This window comes from Nyctereutes procyonoides, unplaced genomic scaffold (genome assembly GCF_905146905.1).
Source record: "Nyctereutes procyonoides isolate TBG_1078 unplaced genomic scaffold, NYPRO_anot_genome, whole genome shotgun sequence".
Lineage (NCBI taxonomy): Eukaryota > Metazoa > Chordata > Mammalia > Carnivora > Canidae > Nyctereutes > Nyctereutes procyonoides.
In genome coordinates this window covers 6,607,949-6,628,477 of record NW_026575135.1, presented here as the reverse complement: position 1 = coordinate 6,628,477, position 20,529 = coordinate 6,607,949, and the positions used below count along the sequence as shown (strand labels likewise).

At 51.9% G+C, this 20,529-nt stretch overlaps 1 protein-coding gene across 3 annotated transcripts; it reads right to left on the bottom strand.

Moving 5' to 3' along the window:
- Nucleotides 1–4,838: 4,838 nt before the first annotated feature.
- ALAD (aminolevulinate dehydratase) lies at nt 4,839–15,527 on the bottom strand. Of its 3 annotated transcripts, none has more exons than XM_055301705.1 (12): nt 15,440–15,527; nt 9,462–9,646; nt 8,490–8,540; nt 7,930–8,026; nt 7,457–7,592; nt 7,253–7,336; nt 7,081–7,169; nt 6,788–6,843; nt 6,611–6,698; nt 6,434–6,520; nt 5,657–5,786; nt 4,839–4,995 (listed from the first exon to the last, which is right to left on the bottom strand). In XM_055301705.1, exons 2-12 carry the CDS (start codon nt 9,572–9,574, stop codon nt 4,934–4,936), a joined length of 993 nt encoding a protein of 330 aa, XP_055157680.1. In that variant the 5' UTR covers nt 9,575–9,646; nt 15,440–15,527; the 3' UTR covers nt 4,839–4,933. The 3 variants fall into 3 exon arrangements, with proteins under 3 accessions (XP_055157680.1, XP_055157681.1, XP_055157679.1); XM_055301706.1 differs by lacking the exon at nt 15,440–15,527 and adding an exon at nt 14,899–15,023; XM_055301704.1 differs by lacking the exon at nt 15,440–15,527 and adding an exon at nt 13,951–14,188.
- Nucleotides 15,528–20,529: the final 5,002 nt, after the last annotated feature.

Genomic DNA, 20,529 nt, shown 5'->3' with positions numbered 1-20,529 from the left:
CAAAACCAAGAGTTAGATGCTTAGTCGACTGTGCCACTCAGGTGCCTCTCGTTGTGGTTTTAATTAGAATTTCTCTTTGACTAATGAAAAGAACACATTTTCATATATGCATTGGTTTTCATTTTTATTTACACAAATCACATGAATATATCCTTGTTAGGTATAATACATGAATATAAAAAATGCATCTGATGCAAAGATAATACACAAAAAAGCTGAAGTTCCCCTAACACCAATACCCTTCCCAGGTTTGAGCACTGGGCTTGGAGTTTGGAGACCAGAATCCCAGCCTTGGTCTGTCACCAGCTTGTGTGAATTTGAACAAGTCCCATTTCTGGGTCTGTCTTCCATCTGCACAATTAATGAACTAGATGGTCTCTAAAGACCTCTTTGATGTTCTGATCACTGTTTCTGTGATTATAAGAAACTTCATGTGGTGGGGGTGGCCGTTTGGCCCTCTAACCACCCTATCCGTTTTCCTTAGTTAACAGAACCCTTGAGGTTTAGCTGGGCTCATGCCTGCCCCACTAGAGTCTATCTTTCGACATCCCTTACACAACTAGGTGTGGCCACGTGACTAAGCTCAGACAAGAGCATATGGACAGAAGTGACATGTGCAACTCCTGAGTTGTGCCCTTATAAAGAAGCATCATGCCCCCAACCTTCCCTTCTCTTTCTGGTGACCAAAGAGAGGAGCTAATGGTGAGGACTGGACTTGTCATCTTTGACCATGTGATGGAAGCCGAGATTTGTTGAGTTAGAACAAGTCAGGAGCCAGAACCCACCACATCATGGACTGGACTGCATGGGGAGAATCACTTCCATCTAACTCTCATTACTTTGGCTTCTTATGACCACTGAGCTTGAATCCTAATAGTCACTGGGGTATGACTTTGAATCGGTTATCAGGACAGGGTTTTTTTGGGTTTTGTTGTTTTTGTTTTTTTAGGAAGTGACAAGGGAGCCAAGATCTTAGCAATAGACAGCCACATGGATTTGGGGGAAAGCATTCCATGCAAAGGGGATAACAGCGGCAAAGCTCTGAGACTCCACTAGACTTCCGTAGAGTGAGGCAGACCTGGTCAATCATGGTGCCACATCTCCCTTGCCAGGGTTTACAGACTGGAGGTCGGTCATGTGACCTGAGCAGGGCCAGAGACCTCTGGAAATGTCCTGCATGGTGGGAAAAGATCTTTCTGGGGGAGCCTAAGTCATAAGGACCATGTGGCTGTCAAGTGGCAAAAGCCCATCTCTGAATAAAGCCAAGCTGAGGCAAACCTACAAGAACTAGGAAGGGACGTGGCCTCCATGACAGCCTTTAACCCTAGACCCCACCACACTTGACCTTACTAAAGTCCAGTTATGAAAACTAATCATTTCCTTTTTTGCTACTGAACTGGATTTGTCACTCGCAACCAAAAATACCTAAAATAGAATATGGGGTGCTGCAGATCACAGGTCCTAATATGTGGAACTGGTAGAGTTCGTGTGAGGTATGGGGTTGGTCAGAATTCCTCCTTTCCTAGTTGGGAAATTGGTAGTCAAGTGGCTGTTAAAATGCCCATGGTTTGTTGGGACCCTCCGCCATATGCCCAGTGAGGTTGTAGTTTTAGGGATGGTAGTAACAAAGTGAGATTGGTCGAAAGTATTGGCTGTTGTGGCCTTTGGGAAGGTCTTACAAGAAAGACAAGCTGCTGTCTAAGCAGGCATCTCAGAAGGAAATAAAGTCAAGTCTCGTTAAGAAAGGGCCCGAATGCTCACCAACAGGCTGTGATGCTTGGAAGTCTGAAAATATGCCAGGCTAATGGTGGGAGCAGCTGAGTTCTCTCTGTGCAAGGATAAATTACCACCAGCAAGGGGAGGGTGCGCAGGAGGAGACTGGGACGGTGGAGGAGCTAGATCCCCCGGGACCACCCAAACCCCTCCAGCTTGCCTGCCTGGCTATTGCCTCTGGACACAAAACCTAGCTGGGCTGGAACACACACTGAGCAGGCATCTCTGGTGACATACATATCCTGACTCCAGAGGGCACTTCGCTTAGACCATGATGCCTGAGGCACGCTGGCGTCGGTACACCCCGTTATAACAGCATCCCATTAGATCCTGAATTTGGCTACTGTTTATTGGGAGATGGTGTGGCACAGTGTTTAAGGGCAGAGGCCTTGGAGTTCAACTATGTGGGTTCAAATCCCAGCTCTGACGGCTTCAGTGATGGGGCTCTAGCCCCAGTTCTCTCACATACTAGTTGAAAGGCCTTAGGTGAGTCACAAGCTCTCTAGATAGAGCTCCCTCACTGCAAACCCAAGCTAAATTTAGGACTCCCCCGCTCTACAGTCTCTTCCAAGCTTCCTATCTTAGTAAATGGCCCATCAGCCACCAGGAGCTCAAGCCAAGTTCCTCCTTCCCATCTAATGTACCTCCTTCACCCCCACGGTCACCACTCCAGCCCAGGCTATGCATTTTCTCATCTGCACTTTGCCAGTGCTGTCAAACATTTTCACAAGATGCAAACTCGGAGCAAGTTGTTCTGTTGCTTAAAAATCCTTCGAATGGCTTTGCTTTCTCTTGGAATAAAGTCTGAAAAGCCTCCCCCATCTTCCTTATATGCTTTTGAGCCCTGCAAACTTTGGGCCTGGTGTCTCTCCCTTTCCAGGTCAGGCCATCTCTTCCTTCGCCCTCCACTGTGCTCCAGCTACAGCAGCTGTGTTCTCCTAGCTCATTCTAGACTAGACGCAGAGTTCCCTCCGTCAGGAATGCTCTTAGCTTGCTTGCTCATCTTTCAGGTGCAGCCTTGTGTCAGCTTCTCGGGGAAGTATGTTTGATACTTCAGACCCAGTCAGGTCCTGGTGACCTCCTTCACAGCCCCTGCCACATCACTGGTGACACATCTGCCCCCTGGTTCTCCTCAAGGAAACTCCTCCTCAGTCCACTTAACATTTGCTTCTGAGGGGCCTGGACACACACAGAGGTGTTTGCTTCTTGTGGAATTTGTATCTAAAGAGCCAGGTCTGTCTCCTGTCTCCCTATGCCTAGAAGCAGGCCTTGTATTAGCTTGGCGGTGATGAGTCTGGGATGTCCCTGAAGAACCCCCCTTTCCCTCATTCCTGAGCTTAGGGATCAGGGGCCGAGGGGCCAGGAGACAAGATGCCAAGAAGCTAAAAAGCTAACCGAGCCAAAGGTTCTGGTCTGATGAGCCCTGAGGCACATCAATAGCTCATCTCCAACAGCATCTAGGTGGGAGTCCCAGGCTCAGGCTCCTTGGACAGGGTGAGATCAGGTCCTCAGGCCAGCTGCAGCTCTGGGGAAGATAACGGAGTCAGAGGAGGCTGGTCTGCCTACAGGAGCTGCTGGGAGTTTCTGATTCTAAATTTTCAAATGGACTGTATTGCTTTAAGATCTGAATTGGGCTTGCTTTGGCCCTAGATTTGGGAATCCTTGTCATCTTGCAGGCAGGCAGGTAGACTTTGCAAAGGCCCTTGGCTGGGCCTTAACTTTTAAGTGGAGAGATAGGAGGTCGTGAGTCTCAGAAGAAAGCACGCTTTCGGGAGTTCAAGCCAGAAACCCATGAGGGCACCCTCGTTTCCTCTCATCCCCTGGACTTAAAGCTTAGGTAAAAGCTAATTCTGCCTCCAGAATGTATCCTGAATAGGTCTACTCCCTCAGTTCTTCACTGCCACCACCCTGGTCCAGGTCTCTGCAAGGGCCTCCCCACCGGCCTCTTTCTCGTTCCCCCTTCCCTGTTCTCATGGCAGCCGTGTAGGAAAGGGGAACACACGTAATTTCTGGTTGAGATCCTCCAGGTGGCTTTCCACCCAATGCAAAATGAGACCGAGCTTCCTACCAGGTACAGAGCCTTCCTTTCCAACCTCTGGTCCCGTCGCCACCCTCCGTTTCTGCACCCTGCTTTCAGCAGCCCTCCCACCTCCTTCCACTGCAGGACCTTTGCACATTTTGTGCCATTCTTGTGGCTTCTGGTGCACTTTGCTCTGCTTTCCGGAGGATCTTTTCTGGTCCCTTGACCTCATGGAGGGCTTCTTAACCACCCTCTCAAGAGACACCCTTGGTCCGTTATTCTGTCTCAGACCCTTTCTTTCCTTCAAAGTCCTAATTACAATTTGTAATTGGTTTGTTTTCTTGATGACATCTGGCTGCCTATTCTCCTTGCATAGATTCCACACGGAAAGACAAGCTGAGACCTGTCCTGCTATATGCCCAGTACCCAGTACCGTGCCTGGACACCAAGCAGATGTTCTCAAAAATTCTCTCTTCAACAGAAAAGCCTTTTTGGTGATAGCACCTCCAATCATCAGGAACTCTCTATTTGCTTCTGAATTTTGATCCTCAGGCAGTGTTTCTGCTCATTAACCAGTAATTCTTCTCTGGGTATATGGCTGACAGCAGAACAGAGGATCTCAGGTGGCCTAGAAGCGTGGGCCTGCGTGGGCAAATCATCTTCCAGTGGAATTGAAGCAAACCTCAACTTTAAACCTGAAGATGTCACTCTAGGTCTCTGGGCCACTGCCCAGCTCCACTGTGAAAGGCCTTGGGCTTTCCAGAGCTTCTCATGATACAAGATACAACTTGCCCTCCTCTACCCTAATGCTCCAAGCCCCTCTCCTAGGCCTCACCAAGCTTGCACCCTGACCTCCTAGTGGCTTTCAAGCTGAGGCCATGCCAGGAGGAGGAGCTGGGGTGGCGGAGGTAAGCCTCAGTGCTGACCCAGGGGAGGAATGGGGAAGCCTGGGAGGCTTGAGTGGTTAAAATGTGGCCGGCTGGCAGAAAGTACCCCGGGGCTGCTGGACACCTGCCAGCGTGTGAATAGGAAGAGGGCACGAGGGCACAGTTCTAAAGCAGCATTTACTTTGGTTTTCACTTCTCCAAGGCCCTGGGACCTTTTAAAAGTCCTAGCTGTTGGTCTTGTGCTCGGTCTCCATCACTCCTCCTTCAGCCACTGCAATAGCTGAGGTGTGTAGTAGGTGATGATGATGTCGGCACCTGTGGGGGACAGATGCAGGAAGGGGGAGGAGCCTGGCATCAGCTCTGGGCACCCCTTCGGGGAGACGAGGGCCAAGAGCAGAGGTTGGGGGGTGGAAGGCTGCTACCATGAAGGGGCACAGCTCGTGGGCATTATGACATAAGACCAAGCCAAGCTCCGGGCAGTTACAGCTCTGCACACCGTGCGACCCTGGGCAAGTCATTTTCGCTTGCTGGGCCTGTTTGCCAACGTATAAGATGCAAGGTGGGGAAATGAGTAAGCTGTGAGGGCCCTCCCCAGGCTGTATGCACACCAACAAAACCAGCTCCCATTTGCAGAGTGGAGAGCATATGCCAATGACATATATCATCCTCACTCAATTCTCCAGACAACTCCACATGTCGAGTGTTTTATCCCCCGTTTGCAGATAAGGACGCTGAGGTTCACGGAAGTGGCTCAGCTAAGGTCTCAAAACCAAATAGTGACAGGGTTCTGCTTCCTTCACTGCTGCATGCTGTGTTCTGCAGTTCCATGTCCCCTCCTCACCCTGTGTCTCTTTAGATAGCTGCTATTTCCAGGCATGCGATGCCAGGCTGTCTCATAACTTTATTTCCCTCTCTGGGCAAAGTGCCCATCAGCCCTGTAGCCCAGGTCAAAAAAACCCCAGCCCCGCCTGTTCACCTGCGCGGCGGAAGGCAGTCATGGCCTCCAGAACAGCAGCCTTGAGATCAAACGCCCCGGCCCGGGCTCCGTGCCACAGCATGGCAAACTCTCCGGAAACGTGGTACACGGCAAGAGGGAGCTCAGGGTGCTGCGGAAAAGCAGTGGGAGGCGGACAGGTGCAAGGGCGGAACCTCTGGGAGTGTCCCTTCCTCCCAACCGGTGAGCATCTTGAGCCCCATGCCCTGTGTCACTACTGCCGGCAGCCTGACACATTCTTTTTTTTTTTTTTTTTAAAGACTTATTTATTAGGACGCCTGGGTGGCTCAGTGGTTGAGCATCTGCCTTCGGTTCAGGGCGTGATCCCCGGGTCCAGGGATCGAGTCTCGCATTGGGCTCCCTGTGAGAAGCCTGCTTTTCCCTATGCCTGTGTCTCTGCCTCACTCTCTGTCTCTCATGAATAAATAAAATCTTAAAAAAAAAAACAAAAACAACTTATTTATTTTAGAGAGGGAGAGAAGCCTAAGCAGGCTCCCCGCTGAGCCAGAGTCCGATGACACTTGATGACACTTGGCCCCATGACCCTGACTTGAGAGTTGGACACTCAACCGACTGAGCCAGCCGGGCGCCCCAGCCTGGCCCATTCTTGAATGGTGAAAGCACAGCAGCTCAAAGGCCCTGTGCACCCTGGGGCAGGTGGCTCCGAACTCAGAGAGTCTGTCAGTCCGAGATCCCAAAGCCCGCGGACAAGCTCCCTCGTCTTCCTGGGCCCCCACTTGTCTCCGCTCTCCTGCTCACCTTGTCCTTGACCTCCCGCACGACGTCCAGGTAGGGCATTCCCGGCTTCACCATGAGCATGTCGGCTCCTTCCCGTACATCCCGGGCCTACGGGAGGAAGTACCGTGTGGGGCGTGCGCAGGAGGCGAGCCGGGAGGGGGACAGGCGGTGGGGCTCTCGCGCTGGTCAGTCACTCACCACTGCTCGGAGGGCCAGGCCCCGCGCTCCCGGCGGCAGCTGGTAGCAGCGGCGGTCTCCAAAAGCCGGGCTGGACTGCGCCGCGTCCCTGGGAAGCAGAGGCATCAGTGGGGGTGCTCCAGCTTTGGGCTAACAGGCCAGGGGTTTGAGAGCAGACCCCTGCCAATCCCCACTCACCGGAAAGGTCCGTAGAAACAGGATGCAAATTTGGCACTATAGCTCATCACTGACACCTGCGGGCAGACAACGAGGGTGGAGGTTTCAGATGTCCCCGGGTGAAGTGACAAGGAGAGACAGGATGTAGGCTTTGGTCTAGTCCCAGTAAAGCTCTGAGTCTCCATTGAGTGGGATCCCAAAGGCCTCGCCAGGGCTGTCTGCACTTCTGTGATGCTTAGCAGATATGGGGGCAGGGCTGGCCCAGGCTTTCTCCTTACCTTCCCCACACCCCCCGCCACGCTCCCCGCCCCTACCCTGTTGCCAAGTCCATGTGCCATCAGAGCCTCCTTGATGGCTTCCACGCGTCCGTCCATCATGTCCGATGGGGCTACCACCTGACATCCTGAGGGGCAGAGGGTGGCCTTCAGAACTCTGGGACCTGCCTGTCCACTCTGCTACCTCCCTGCCCCGGAGCTGCTCACTCACCTGCCTTGGCATAGGCCAGTGCCACTTCTGCTAGCCGCTGGCGGCTCTCCTCAGCCAGGAAGGCCCCATTCTTGCTCAGGAGCCCTGCAGGGACAGGCAGCTGGGTTTGGGGGAGCATCTTGGCCCCCAGCCCACCCCACCCAAAGGGGGACTAGGTAGTGGGAATGCAGATGGCAGCAGGGCTGGTGGAGGGCGGGAGCTCACCACAGTGACCATGGGAGGTGTAAGGGCACAGGCAGACGTCGCAGGCCACCAGAAGGCTGGGGAATGTCTTGCGCAACAGGCGGATGGCCTCGATAGCCGGGGAGTCCTCGGAGTCGGCTGCCGAACCCCGCTCATCCTAGCGGTGGCAGGGGGACACAGGGAACACGTGCTCCGTGAGGCCCCCAAGAACCAGGATGGCCAGACCTCACAGGGTGAAGCTCCCTGCATGGGGACGCAGGCAGGACAGTCCCCATTTTGCACAGACCTGCCCAGTCAGGGTGTTAAGGCCCTACTTATTAGCTTCCTGTCCCTACGTGGGTGCTGTCATGGGGGGGGCGTGCCCCCTCTACCTCCCCCAGAGCAGCCTAAGGCCATAACGAGGACGTGATCAGTGCGGGAGCTCAGCTCACCCTCACCCGACCCTCCTGTGACCCTCCACTGTCCTCCCCTTGAAGCTACTTCTGCTTCTCCACCTTGGGGACTCTGCTGGGGACTCCAAAGACCAGGACACAGCGCAGGCCCTCTTCCACCAGGGGCTTCAGCATCTCTTCCAGCCGGTTTACACCATACCTGCATGGAGGTGGGGCAGAGGGGATGAAAGAAGGTAGGAGGCAGGCAAGGGTCTCCCTCGCCCCCCTTTAAGAGCCAAGCTGCAGCCGGTGCCAGGGGGGCTCAAGCCCCACAGCACAGGGAGGGGTGGGAATGCTCCCACCAAACAGATGGAAAAACCGAGGCCTCCCCGGAAGCAGCTGTGGAAGGCCCCCCAAGGTTCTCACTGAACTCCCATTTGCAGCTCAGCTCTCCTTTGCAATGGCCTCTGCTATGTTGTTTCCGGTCATGAATGGGTAGCTCATCCCTTTATGAGGCTGCCTCTTCTGTTCTGGAACAACCTTGTCCCTGAGAAAAACCCATCTCTCTACTGAGCTGAAGTGAGCTTCTCAGGGTCTTCTACCTCTGGGTCTGCTTCCAGGCACCTCCAGCTGGGAAATCTCTCCCTCCATCCTCCCCGGGCCCTCCCCACCACATATCCTACCTGGCCACTCCTGGGAGGCTGCTGATGGGCTGTACGTCATCAGGAACGTCCCTGCAAGAGTGGGGGGCTGGGCTATGGACTGGTAGCTGTGGGAAGGGTCAGTGGTGAGGGAGGGCCTGGGAGGGGTAGTTGGGGAGATGGGAAGGAGCATGGAAGTGGGGATGGAAGGGGGAGGTTGGGGTCCAGTGTCTGGTTCCCTGCCTGGCCAAGCCCAGGGCCTGAAATAATAACAGGAACAAGAGTGACAGTGACAACAGAAGCAACTGGACTAAAAGAACACTTAATCATACGAAGGAGTCAGCGGCTATGAACTTGGGATTCTGAAGGCAGAAGGCCCTTGCCTGCGATCCCAGCCACCTGGCTGGGTGACTGTGCCAAGTGGAACCATTCTTTGAGCCTTGGCCCTTCGTCTGTATTTGGGTGGATTTGTTCATTCATTCGACAAATACCGAGCGCTTATCACGCACCAGGTACCATTCACTCTCTGGAGATACAAAGTGAACGAAACAGACACAAATCCCTGCCCGCGTGGAGAGGACACGGTCGGGGCTAATATCCATACTGTGCTCCATGAAAACTGTCAGGGCTGAAGGAGATCATCCACGTAAGCCTGCTCAGCAGAGTACCCGGTACACAGTAAGCGCTCAATAAATGTCAGCCATTGCGATCATGAATAATCATGCTGCCACCTCTCACACAGACATATAGCTCTTTACAATCTACAGGACAAGCCTTCTCAGCTTCTGGCTTATTGCAGAGCTTAGGATAGCGGACCAGGGAAATACTATTCTTAGTTTTCAAATGGGAAGACAGTTCTTTTCAAGGTTTGTTCGATTCCTAAGACTGTTGTCCTTAACCCACTCTCTTTCACACACATATACACTCTTTCACACACACACACACACACACACACACACACACACACACACACACCCTGCAGATCAGAGGCCTGCACCATTCCTGGGGACTTACGTGACAAAGATGGGGTAGATGAGGTTGGAGGCACTGAGGGTCGTGGCGGCTGTCTGCCAGGTGCGGAGCAGCGGGTGGAAGTAGCCGCTGTGCAGGACCGACTGGGGCTGCATGGTGGGCAGCGGGATCACGGCACCTGGCTGGTGGGAACCGCAGGCTCCGGAGCGGTGGCTGCACACTCAGCTCTGGGGCGGGGTGGGGGGCAACAGGAAGCACATGAGACACAGTCCCTGTCCCCAGGAGATGGTCAACCCCCCCACTCCCGGACTCCTGCCTCTTCTGCTCTCTGGCCAGCGCTCCTCCTAGTGTGGCTCACCAATCCCTGCTGCTCTGAGGCAGGGTTAGGCAGAGGAAGGGAAGTAGGCCCTTTGGAAACTTCCTGAGCTGTGGGACTCTAATAATCTCAGATCTGGGCTTGCATTTTATACGGTCTCTTTTTCTTTTTCTTTTTTTCGGTCTCTTTTTCTAAAATAACCTTTCTCTAGCAATTCGATACAATTTTTTTTTTGTATTTTATAAAAAAATCAATCTGCAATGGATTGGAAATTAGGATGAGAAGCACTGACCTAGGCAATATTTAAACTTTGTTTATTCCATGAAAAATGCTCATGTGATTGGCAGAAATTTTATTTTTAAAAAGATTTTTATTTCTTCACGAGAGACACACAGAGAGAGGCAGAGAGAGAAGCAGGCTCCCTGCAAGGAATCTGATGTGGGACTTGATCCCAGGAGCCCGGGATCACGACCTGAGCCGAAGGCAGCGCTCAACCTCTGAACCACCCAGGTGTCCCGCCTCCTGTAATTCAACCTCTAGAGAAAAACACTGTTCACACCTTGGTACAGAGACTTCTTGTCAGGCACAACCTACACTAAGAGGATTAGACAGCACGGGCCCGACAGATAGGCCCTCCGTAGGGTGACTGCCTAAGTGGTCTTTTCCAGCCTGAGAGCCTCCTGCTCTTCCCCAGCACAAACCACCCTTGGCTGATTTCTGGTTCTGCTCACCCCGTTCCCTTTACCTGAAACGTTTGTGGGCTCTCCACAACCTCTCACCCCCAGATCCTACCCAGTGCCCACCTTCCCTCCCCCACCGAAGCTCCTCTCGCCCAGATCATAATCTCTCTTACATAACAGCTCTTTCTGGATCTACTTTATCTCATTCTAGTAGACAGAGCTTCTGCAGGGCAGGATCCACAGTGAGTTCATTTCTGCCTGCCCACCCCCCTCACCCCTGCCCAGCACCCTGGCACACGGTAAATATTTAACTACATAACTACTTATTGCCTTAAATATCCATAGTGATATAAGACAGAAGGAAGCTGAGGTGGGGGGGGGGGTTGGTGCCTGGGTGGCTCAGTGGGTGAAGCATCTGCCTTTGGCTTGAGTCATGATCGCAGGGTCCTCGGATCCCAGCTCCCTGCTCAATGGGGACCCTTCTTCTCCCTCTCCTGCTTTTTAAAAAATAAAAATCTTTAAATCTTTTTAAAAATATTTTATTTATTTATTCATGAGACACACAGAGAGGCAGAGACATAGGGAGGAAGAGGAACAGGCTCCATGCAGGGAGCCCGAGGCGGGACTCGATCCTGGGACTCTGGGATCACGCCCTGAGCCCAAGGCAGATGCTCAACCACTGAGCCACCCAGGCGTCCCTAAATAAATAAAATCTTAAAAGCAAAACAAAAAAGAGGGAAGCTGGGGCATTAACACTTGTTTCTTGAGCACCAGGCTATGCTGGGCACCTGCACACACCATTTATCACCCAGGTGGCACTACGGTCCAGGCTGATGGAGGGCTCAGGTAGGAGCTGCCCTAAGTGAACCATGAATTTGGAGGCTGGAAGAAGCTTGCTGGAAATAGTTGGGGGGCTTCAACTTGGTTTTTCAGGATGCGTGGGTTCAGCTTGGCATAGGGAAAGGGGAGGATGTTCCCTTAGGAAGGGAAGAAAGGGGCCAGGGTAGGGAAGGAGGACTGGCTGTGGGCTGTTCTGAGGCTGAAGAGGCAACTCTTCAGGGGAGGGGACAAGAGGGGACCACTGAGGGCAGGGAAGATGAGCAGGGGTGGGGGTGCGGCCTACTGAGAGGCTCAGAACCAGGAGCAGAGTGGATGGAGCAGAGGGGCACACACACTGCAGGGCCGAGGGGAGGAAAGGGAAGGGCTGTCACGAGGCAGCCGAGAGCCAGTCTCTTGGGGCAGATGCTCTGAGCTTGTGGGACCCACAGGGCAATGGAGACAGGGACGAGGCAGGAACAGGGTGGCAGGGCGCTGAGCTTTCAGAGGTGCCTGGGGAAATACCCAGTAAGGGGGTGGAAAAGCTACCAGATATTTCCTTGTATGAATGGGACCAAGGGGTCCAGAGAAGGGCAAGGACGCATTCAAGGTCACACTTGGTGAGTTACGAGGCTGTAAGGGCAGGCCTAGAAACCCTGTGTGTCATCCTCCAGGTGGGGGCTGGGGGTCCCCTAAGACACTGATAATGCCTCTCTCCCCAGTCTCTGGGGTCCCTTTCGCTCCCTCCCAACCAGCTCAGGGGCCCATTTTATCCAGTTCCCCTCCTTGGCAGGGCGGGCTGGGGTTATCAGGAGCCACACAGAGACCCACCTACTACCACACCCCTAGGCCAGCCGTATCATCTGACACAGAGGCAAGCCAGGCCCCCCAAAGTCATCCCGACCCCCAAATGAGCATTCAGCACACAGAAAGTCCCACGTGCCCATTTTGCACAACATTTGCTGTCAGGTCGGCTGGGGGGTCAGCTCACCTTGGAGAGGTTAAGTCCCTCGCCCAAGACCACACAGTTGGTCAGTAAATGAGCCAGAATTTGAATCTGTTCTGGACAATGAGTACACGGTTTTATCTACCATCCCCCCGACACTGAGGAACACTTGATTCAGCGAGCAGGTCTCTGCCTATACGATCTGCCCGGTGGGTCAGCGAGGTGGAGGACGCACAAGAGAAAAACATCCCGAGCCTTGTGTTATGTGCTGGGCACGGGCCTAGGTGCACATGTATCTCATTTCACCGCAGAGATTATTCTGGCTCTTAGTGATAAGGAAACAGAGGCTCTGAGAGGTTAAGTGACTTGTTCCATGTTGTTCTAGAGAGTCAAGTCGGATTTTGAGCTCATCTCTGATCCACTTCCCAGAGAACTACCTGTATTTTATTTTATTTTTTAACATTTTATTTATTTATTCATGAGAGACACAGAGAGAGAAAGGCAGAGACACAGGGAGAGGGAGAAGCAGGCTCCATGCAGGGAGCCCGATGTGGGACTCGATCCCAGGACCCCGGGTATCATTACTCCAGTCAAAGGCAGACACACTCAATCACTGAGCCACCCAGGCGTCCTGAGAACCACCTTTATGGCTTCTGGAATCCAAAACTGCATTCTACTGGCCTCAACTACCCACCTGTTTTAGAAGCCTGGGTGAACAAATGCCTTCTTCTTATCAGAAGCAGCAGAGCACGGCTGCCTAGGGGCTTTGCAGCTCCAATTTTACCACGAGGTGGCGGGAGGGTTGGTGATAGGGGCAAGGGAGTGGGGTGAGGGTGTAAGAGGTAGGTCTGACTAGGGCAATTCTTGTTTCTGTTTCTTTAATAATGTTTGGGTTAGGGAGAAATTTGCCTTGAGAAACAGGTGTCAGTGCTGAGAAAATTTGAACTCAGGAAAATCACCAATCCTGTTCATCTCGCACATTCTGAAGCGGGAAATGAGGAGCGGAGAAGTACAGGATTTGCTTGACATCACACGGTGAGTCAGGTACAGAGGTGGATTTGACCAGGAGTCTCTCCCAGCTTCGAGTCCTGTGCCCTGTCACCTCAACCACACGCGGTCATTCTGTTACAACAGGCACTTAATAAATACCACAGAAGAGAAAAACAGCCCTTGAGCCAGACTTGCTTGTTTGCAGAGCCAAACCCATGCCAAGGTTTTGCTTCGCAAAAAAAGTCCCTCAGGATTGGGAGATTTCCACACATTTGGGAGGGCACTTCTTCCAAATTAAGGGAGCCTCCAAGCCACAGCTTAAATCCTATGACACTTCACTGAAGCAAGAGCAAGTCACCAGGGCACGCAGCACCTCTGCTCACCCACATTAGACTAGGTTAGCTTAGCTGGAAGGCAGTACAGGGCGGTGCAGAAAGAACCTTGTTTCAGGATCCCATGGTCCCACATCTGCTCTGCGCCCTGTGTGTCACTTTGGGCAAGGTTGCTGGCCTTTCAGAGTCCTTATTTCATAATCTATAAAATGGGACTGATACCATCAAGCTTGCAAAGCTGAGGAAATTAGAGATAGGAGGTGGTACGTGCCTGGCACTGGGTAGCAGCCCAGTAAACATGCAGCTACTTTTATCATCATTAGAAGTGAGCTGGAATAGACCCCCTGGAGTCATCACAGCTGTGCCTTCCGCACCACCCCAGAAGGGAGAACTTTCACTCAAACCCGTGTGGCCGCAGGGTCTTCCAAGATATCTCCAGTGGGGTCCCTACCTTCCAGCAGCTTCTATGGTGAGGAGAAATGATCACCACACTGACACTGCAGGAGAGGGGTGGACTAGATGTTATCTGTGGGAGGGGCCTGTGTCTCCAGGTGTCAAGCATGGCTTCATAGAAGAGGCAGTTTTGCAGACTGATGGTGAAGGCATCTCCTCCTTAGATGGCAACTTCCCCAATCTGGGCCCTAAGAGCTGCCATCGTGGGAAGGGGGGTCAGAAGAGCTGCGAGCCTGAACACCCCCTTCACACCACCCCAGCCCCAGGCTCATGCTGTGCTCTGCTGAGGATTTCAGAGGCTGTGCTATTGGAGAGAAAGTTGGGAGCTGCTGCCAACTCTGGCAGGCCCTGCTGCTGGCTGGGGAGGAGGCAGTCAGGAGGGCCAACTAAGGTAGAAGGTGGCCAAGGGCTGAGAAATCCAAAGCCCCAGAAGGGCTCAGGAAAGCAGCTGTCAGGCAGGTCTGAGAAGAGCCCAACTGCCTGCCTGTTTATTCAACCAGCATTTCCTGAATATCTACCCTGCGCCTGCCCCAGTGCTAGATACAGGGATTAAAGAGAAGCATGAGACAGGCGACCCGGGCCTTGACCTAGGCCTTTGAAGAGCCCAACCTCTTCTGGGTTTAGCCATCTGGAGCTACAGGGACAATGTGCCAGTTCCACAGACTCCCAGAACATCTTGGCTAGGAAGCTCCTTAAAGCCTTTTGACTACGTCATTGAAATGATGGTGAAACTGGGCTCAGAGAAAAGACGGACACTGGCCCAAGGTCAGGCCAGGGGTCAGTGGTAGATCTCGGGGTCAGAATCCAAGCCTTCAGCAGCCCAGTTCTCCGCCCACCATTAGCCCTCGATACTTGAAGTACAGACTTCAAAGCAGCTACCCGCAGAGGTGGGCTGGTGGAGAAGGGGGGGTGTAGGGGGGAGGGAGGATGTGGACCCTGGACTCGCCTGCAGCTGGCAGCCTGATGGTTACGTGTGTGGGTTTTGGAGTCTGTAGACGTGGGTTCAAACCCTGATTCCGACACTCTTCTAGCTGTGGGAGTTCAGTTTCTGCACCTGGTAAATGGGCGCGTTCTCCAACCGACCTCAACGGGCTGTGGTCGCCTTAATGGGCCAATGGATGGGACTTCTGTAGAAGCGCAGCACAAAGCGCCTGTTCCTGCCTCCACTTCCGTCCCTCATCCTTCGGGGCACTTCGGGCTGCTGTGTACTGGTGGGCAGTGTCCACGGGCCGCCAAGGGAGTGGACCCCAGAGAGGAGGGGACGGTCCGGAGCCGGGCCCCCCAGGGCTGCGGCCACGCTCCAGCCCCGCGCGGCTGCAACCCAAGCCCGCTGCAGCGGAGCAACCTACGCCCGAACAAGGGCTGCACAAGGACCGTGTCCTCGGCTGCACCCGCGAGGGGGTGACGGGGCCCGGGGACGCCGGGCTCTCGGTGCCACCGCCCCCACCTCCAAGGGCGCCATCCCCCGGAGCCCGGCCCCCGCTCACCTGCCTCCTCAAGGTCTCGGGGCCGCCGCTCCCGCCGCCGCCGTAGCGCCTTCTAGTCTCCCGGGGCCCGTGCGGGGGCGGGGCGGCTCGCCCGGAAGCAGCTCCCCCTCGCCGCGCCCCGCCCCCCCCCGGCGCGCAGGCCACGCCCCTGCGGCCGCTTCGCCCGCGGGCTGGTCAACTCGCGCGGAGGCCCCGCCCACGCCCGGGAAGGCCTGGCCAATCGGGTGCGCGGAAGGGCTGGCGGGCCCACGCCCCGCCCCCCGGGGCCCCGAGCTCGGGTGCCGGAAGGCCCGCGGGAGCCCACGTGGGGGCGCGGGGCCGCTGCGGCGGGGCCCTGGCAGAGGGGACGGGAGGCGGTTGCAGCCCCGAGGTTCCCCTTACAGTCCTCCCCTTCCCAGCCTGGCGCATACTTGGCGCTGCTTCGTTGTTGAAAGAATAATTGGGGGTTTGGGGGTTAAGGACATTAAAACAACACCTTAGATCTTGGGGTCCTGCAATCGAGCCCCGCGTTGGGCCCCCTGCTCAGGGTGAAGTCGGCTTCTCCCTCTCTCGCTCCTCCCTGCTTGTGCTGTCAAATAAATGCATCTTAAAAAAAAATAAAAATAAAGCAACACCTCAATGCCCAACACAATAGCTAAGTCCATTTTTGCAGACTGAATATTTTAAAGCTGTTGAGTTCAGCACCAGGCTGCCTTCCAGGTTTTCAGAGAAAATTAATTCCAGCGTAATTACTCAGGGCCTGCTCGGGGTACCATGGATGGAGAGATGTGATGTGATGTGATGTGAAAGGTATGGGCGCTCCGGAAAAGCGCCAGGTCTAATGGGGGCATCAAACGGATCTGGGATGGGTACAGTGTGAGATTTGACGGCAGGTCTGTACGGGGGGGGGGGGGGGGGGTTGGGTTTGGGTAGAGTATGTGCAGAAGCAGGAGGGAACTGGTGAGGCTTGGGGCTTGGGGGAGCTAGTAGGATTGGGTGGGTGAAGTAGGGGTGGAGATTAGGACCTTAGTAAAAGAATGCCTCCATAAAGGTGCATCAGGGATTCTGGAAAAGCTGACTTTGACTTGCTAAGGAGGCCAGGGGGCTGATCGTATTACACTTACTTTCAGATTTTCTCAAAATCGGTACTCCAAACCTGTTTTTTTTTCTTCTTTTTTTAAGATTTTATTTATTTATTCATGAGAGACACAGAGAGAGAGAGGCAGCGACACAGGGAGAAGCAGGCTCCATGCAGGGGACCTGATGTGGGACTGGATCCCAGGACCCCAGAACCACACTCCGGGGTCAAAGGCAGGCAGTTAACCTCTGAGCCACGCAGGCGTCCCCTCCAAACCTGTTTTAAAAGGTAGAGAGGCTTAAAGCTGGGGAAATTTGACCTGCGTAATTTCCAGCTACTAGAGCTCTGATCTGTGGCCAAATGAGGGAGATGGTAGAAATGAAGTCATATTTTTTTGTGCATTTATGAGTCAGGGACAGTACCTAGCGTTTTGCATTCACTTATCTAATTTTGATATAAATGGAATTTTGATGAGAACTATGTTACTACCCTCATTTGACAGACTAGGAAGACAATCTCCAGGGAGATTAAATAATTTGCCCTATGTCACACTGACTTTCTCTGCAATGCCTGCTATTTAGGTTCCTTCAACTCATAGGGGTAATTAGTTTATATTCCCTGTGCATTTCTTTCACGACACCTGTTCCATCTCTGAGTTTATTGATAATTAAGCATAATTAGGACCATCTACCTCAAAGAGCCCCCAAAGAGTGAGAAACTTAAGAATGCTGCTGTTTGGTGTAATCTATTTTTCACATGTCTCTTATTCTTGGCAGAAAGACCTGCTTCCATTCTCCACCCTGCAGGAGTGGCAGGTGGCGGGAGGGCAGTAAGAGGGAGAGAGAGAAAGAGAAAGGGAGAGAGAGGAGCAGACTCTCTGCTGAGCAGGGAGCCTGATGAGGCTTGATTCCAGGACTTTGGGATCAAAACGTGAGCCGACCAGGTGCCCTTAATCTTTGATCTGTTAGTTACATGGATGTGTTTGTGCAAATTCATCAAGCTTTACATTTATCTGCACCATTTAATATGTTATACTTTATTTTAATATTTTAAAAAGATTTTATTTATTTATTCATGAGAGACACAGAGAGAGAGAGGCCCAGAAACAGGCAGAGGCAGAAGCAGGCTCCATGCAGGGAGCCGGATGTGGGACTTGATCCCGGACCCCAGGATAATGCCCTGAGCCAAAGGCAGACAATCAACCTCCACCGCTGAGCCACCTAGGCGCCCCAGTATGTTATACTTTAATAAAAGGTAACAACAACAACAAAAACCCCCACTGGACTATTGTGAGTGCTTCCCAGGCAGGTATAGGGCCTTGTGCTAAACGCTGTGAAGTGAGTAGCAATAGGGATTAGTGGTTGCCAGGGGCTGGAGGGAGGGAAGCGTGGGGTCTAAGTGCTTGACAGGTACAGGGTTTTTCTGGGGTGATGAAAACATTTTGGAACTAGAGAGAAGTGATGGTTGCACAACATTTTGAATGTGCTAAATGCCCCACATTGGTCATATAATTTTATGTTCTGTGAATTTCATCTCAATTAAAAGATAAAATGGGGGCAGCACTTGGGTGGCTCAGTCAGTTGGGCAGCAACCCTTGGTTTTGGCTCAGGTCATGATCTCAGGGTGGTAGCTCAGCCTGGTGTTGGCAGGAGGCTCCACACTCAGCAGGGACTCTGCTGGAGATTTTCTCTCCCTCTCCCCCTGCCCCTCCCCCTGCTTACTCACTCTCATTTAAGTAAAGTCTAAAAAAAAAAAACAAAAAACTCTGGTCTTAAAAAAAAAAAAGATAAAATCGGTTCACTGAATGCAATGTGGTATTCTGGAATGGATCCTGGAACAAAAAAGGGCATTAGGTTTTTTTTGTTTGTTTGTTTTTTGTTTTTTTTTTTTTAAAAAGGGCATTAGTGGAAAACTGGTGAAATACAAGTAGTTTGGAATTTGGTAGTTTTTTCTTCAGTTTTGACAAATGTACCTTGGTTATGTAAGATGTCAACATGAGGGAAAGCTGGGTGATTACATGAGAACTCTGCACTCTGCAACTTTTCTGAAAACTAAGATTGTTCCAAAGTAAAAAAAGTTCATTAAAGAAAAAAAAAAAAAGAAAGAAATAGAAGCAAAGTCACACACAGGGCCGCTAGAATAGGATCCTAGCTTTCATAAATAAATTGGTGGTAAGATCTTGAGCAAGTCACTTCTCTCTGATGAGCCTCAATTTCTCATTGGCAAAAATCGGATTAGGTTGCAAAAGTAATTTCTTATTTTTTAAAAGATTTTATTTATTTATTCATGAGATACACACAGAGACGCAGAGACACAGGCAGAGGAAGAAGCAGGCTCCATGCAGGGAGCCTGATGTGGGACTCGATCCTGGGTCTCCAGGATCATACTCTGGGCTGAAGGTGGCGCTAAACAGCTGAGCCACTGGAGCCGCCCTAAAAGTAATTTTTTAAAAAAGATTTTATTTATTTGAGAGAGAATGAGCATGCACACACAAGTGGGGGAAAGGGCAGAGGGAGATGCAGACTCCCCATGGAGTTGGGGAACTCCATGCAGGGCTGGATCCCAGGACCCTGGGATCATGACCTGAACCTGAAGTTGGATGCCTAACTGGGCCACATGGGGGCCCCAGATTAAAAAAAAAAATCTCTATACTCGATATAGGGCTCAAATTTATAGCCCTGACATTGAGTTGCACACTTTGCTGACTGAGCCCCTCAGATACCCCTGAAAATGTAATTTTGCACTGGTAAAAATGGTAACCTTTCCACCCTCCAAATCTAGATCAGAATCTGTAGGCATGAAGGGCTGTGGCTTACAAAAGATGAGATTTTTGCCTTCCCTTAGTAAGCAACCTTCAAAATTCAGATACCACCACAGGAATGTTAAAGGTGTGCTTGGAAAAAACGAGTTGATAACCTCAGATTTTTCCTTTTTTTTTTTTTTAAGTAATTTCTAGGGACGCCTGGGTGATTCAGTGGTTGGGCATCCGCCTTCGGCTCAGGTCGTGATCCCAGAATCCAGGATTGAGTCCCACATCAGGCTCCTTGTGGGGAGCCTGCTTCTCCCTGTCTGTGTCTCTCTCATGAATAAATAAAATTTTTAAAAAATTTCTACACCCAGTGCAGGGTTCAAACTTACTACCCTGAGGTCAAGACTCAGGTTCTACCAGCTGAGCAACCCAGACACCTCTTAAATTCTGTGGTTTTAAGTCAGAATTCCCATTCCCAGGAAATATGCTTTTTTTCTTAGGTAGTCAAAGTTCGGGAAGACCTAAAGCCATGTGGAGAGAGAGTTCTTTCGGGGGATGCATTAACTAGAGACTTACAAGATAGAGACAGATTGGAATAGATGGTGAGGCAAGCCCTCCTCAAGCAGGTTTTGTGTACCAGGTTTAAGTATGGATTAAATGGAAGCAGTGAGGGCCTAGAACATAGCAATGTTCCAGGATGACCCACCTGGCAAGCAGTACTTGGGGGAAGTTGGGGGGCAGCAGACAGGTGGCAGGACACAGTTCAAAGAAGCCACAGGAGTCCAGAGGGGACTTGAGAACTTAGCTGAGTGGTGCTCATGGGAATTAGGAAAGGATGTTTCTGCTGTGGACAGGGAAAAAGCCACCAGATCTAATGACTCCTGGGGTTGCAAGTTTAAGGAATGTTATTTATAAATTCGTGACTTGAAAGTTATGTAGATTAGAGGTAATAAAGCATTGTGGTTGACATCATGAAGGTAAAAGTTCTCCTTTATAGGATTTCAGAGTTCATACTTGAAAGCATGTAGGACAGTACCAAACACACAATAGGGACTCGATAAATATGTTGTCATTAAGCAACTAGTAACCATAGGGTGCCCAGCAGAGCCATAGAAAAGCTCTTGTCGTGGTCGAAGAGCAGCATCTGCTGGTCATCCAAGGCAACGCAGGATCCCAGATTTACGAAGACCTGGCCCAGTCTACATTCCAAAAACCATATAGGGATGATCAGTGAGGGTCCTCCCCAAAAGCATAATATAAACAAGCAAGATGAAACAGGAGTCA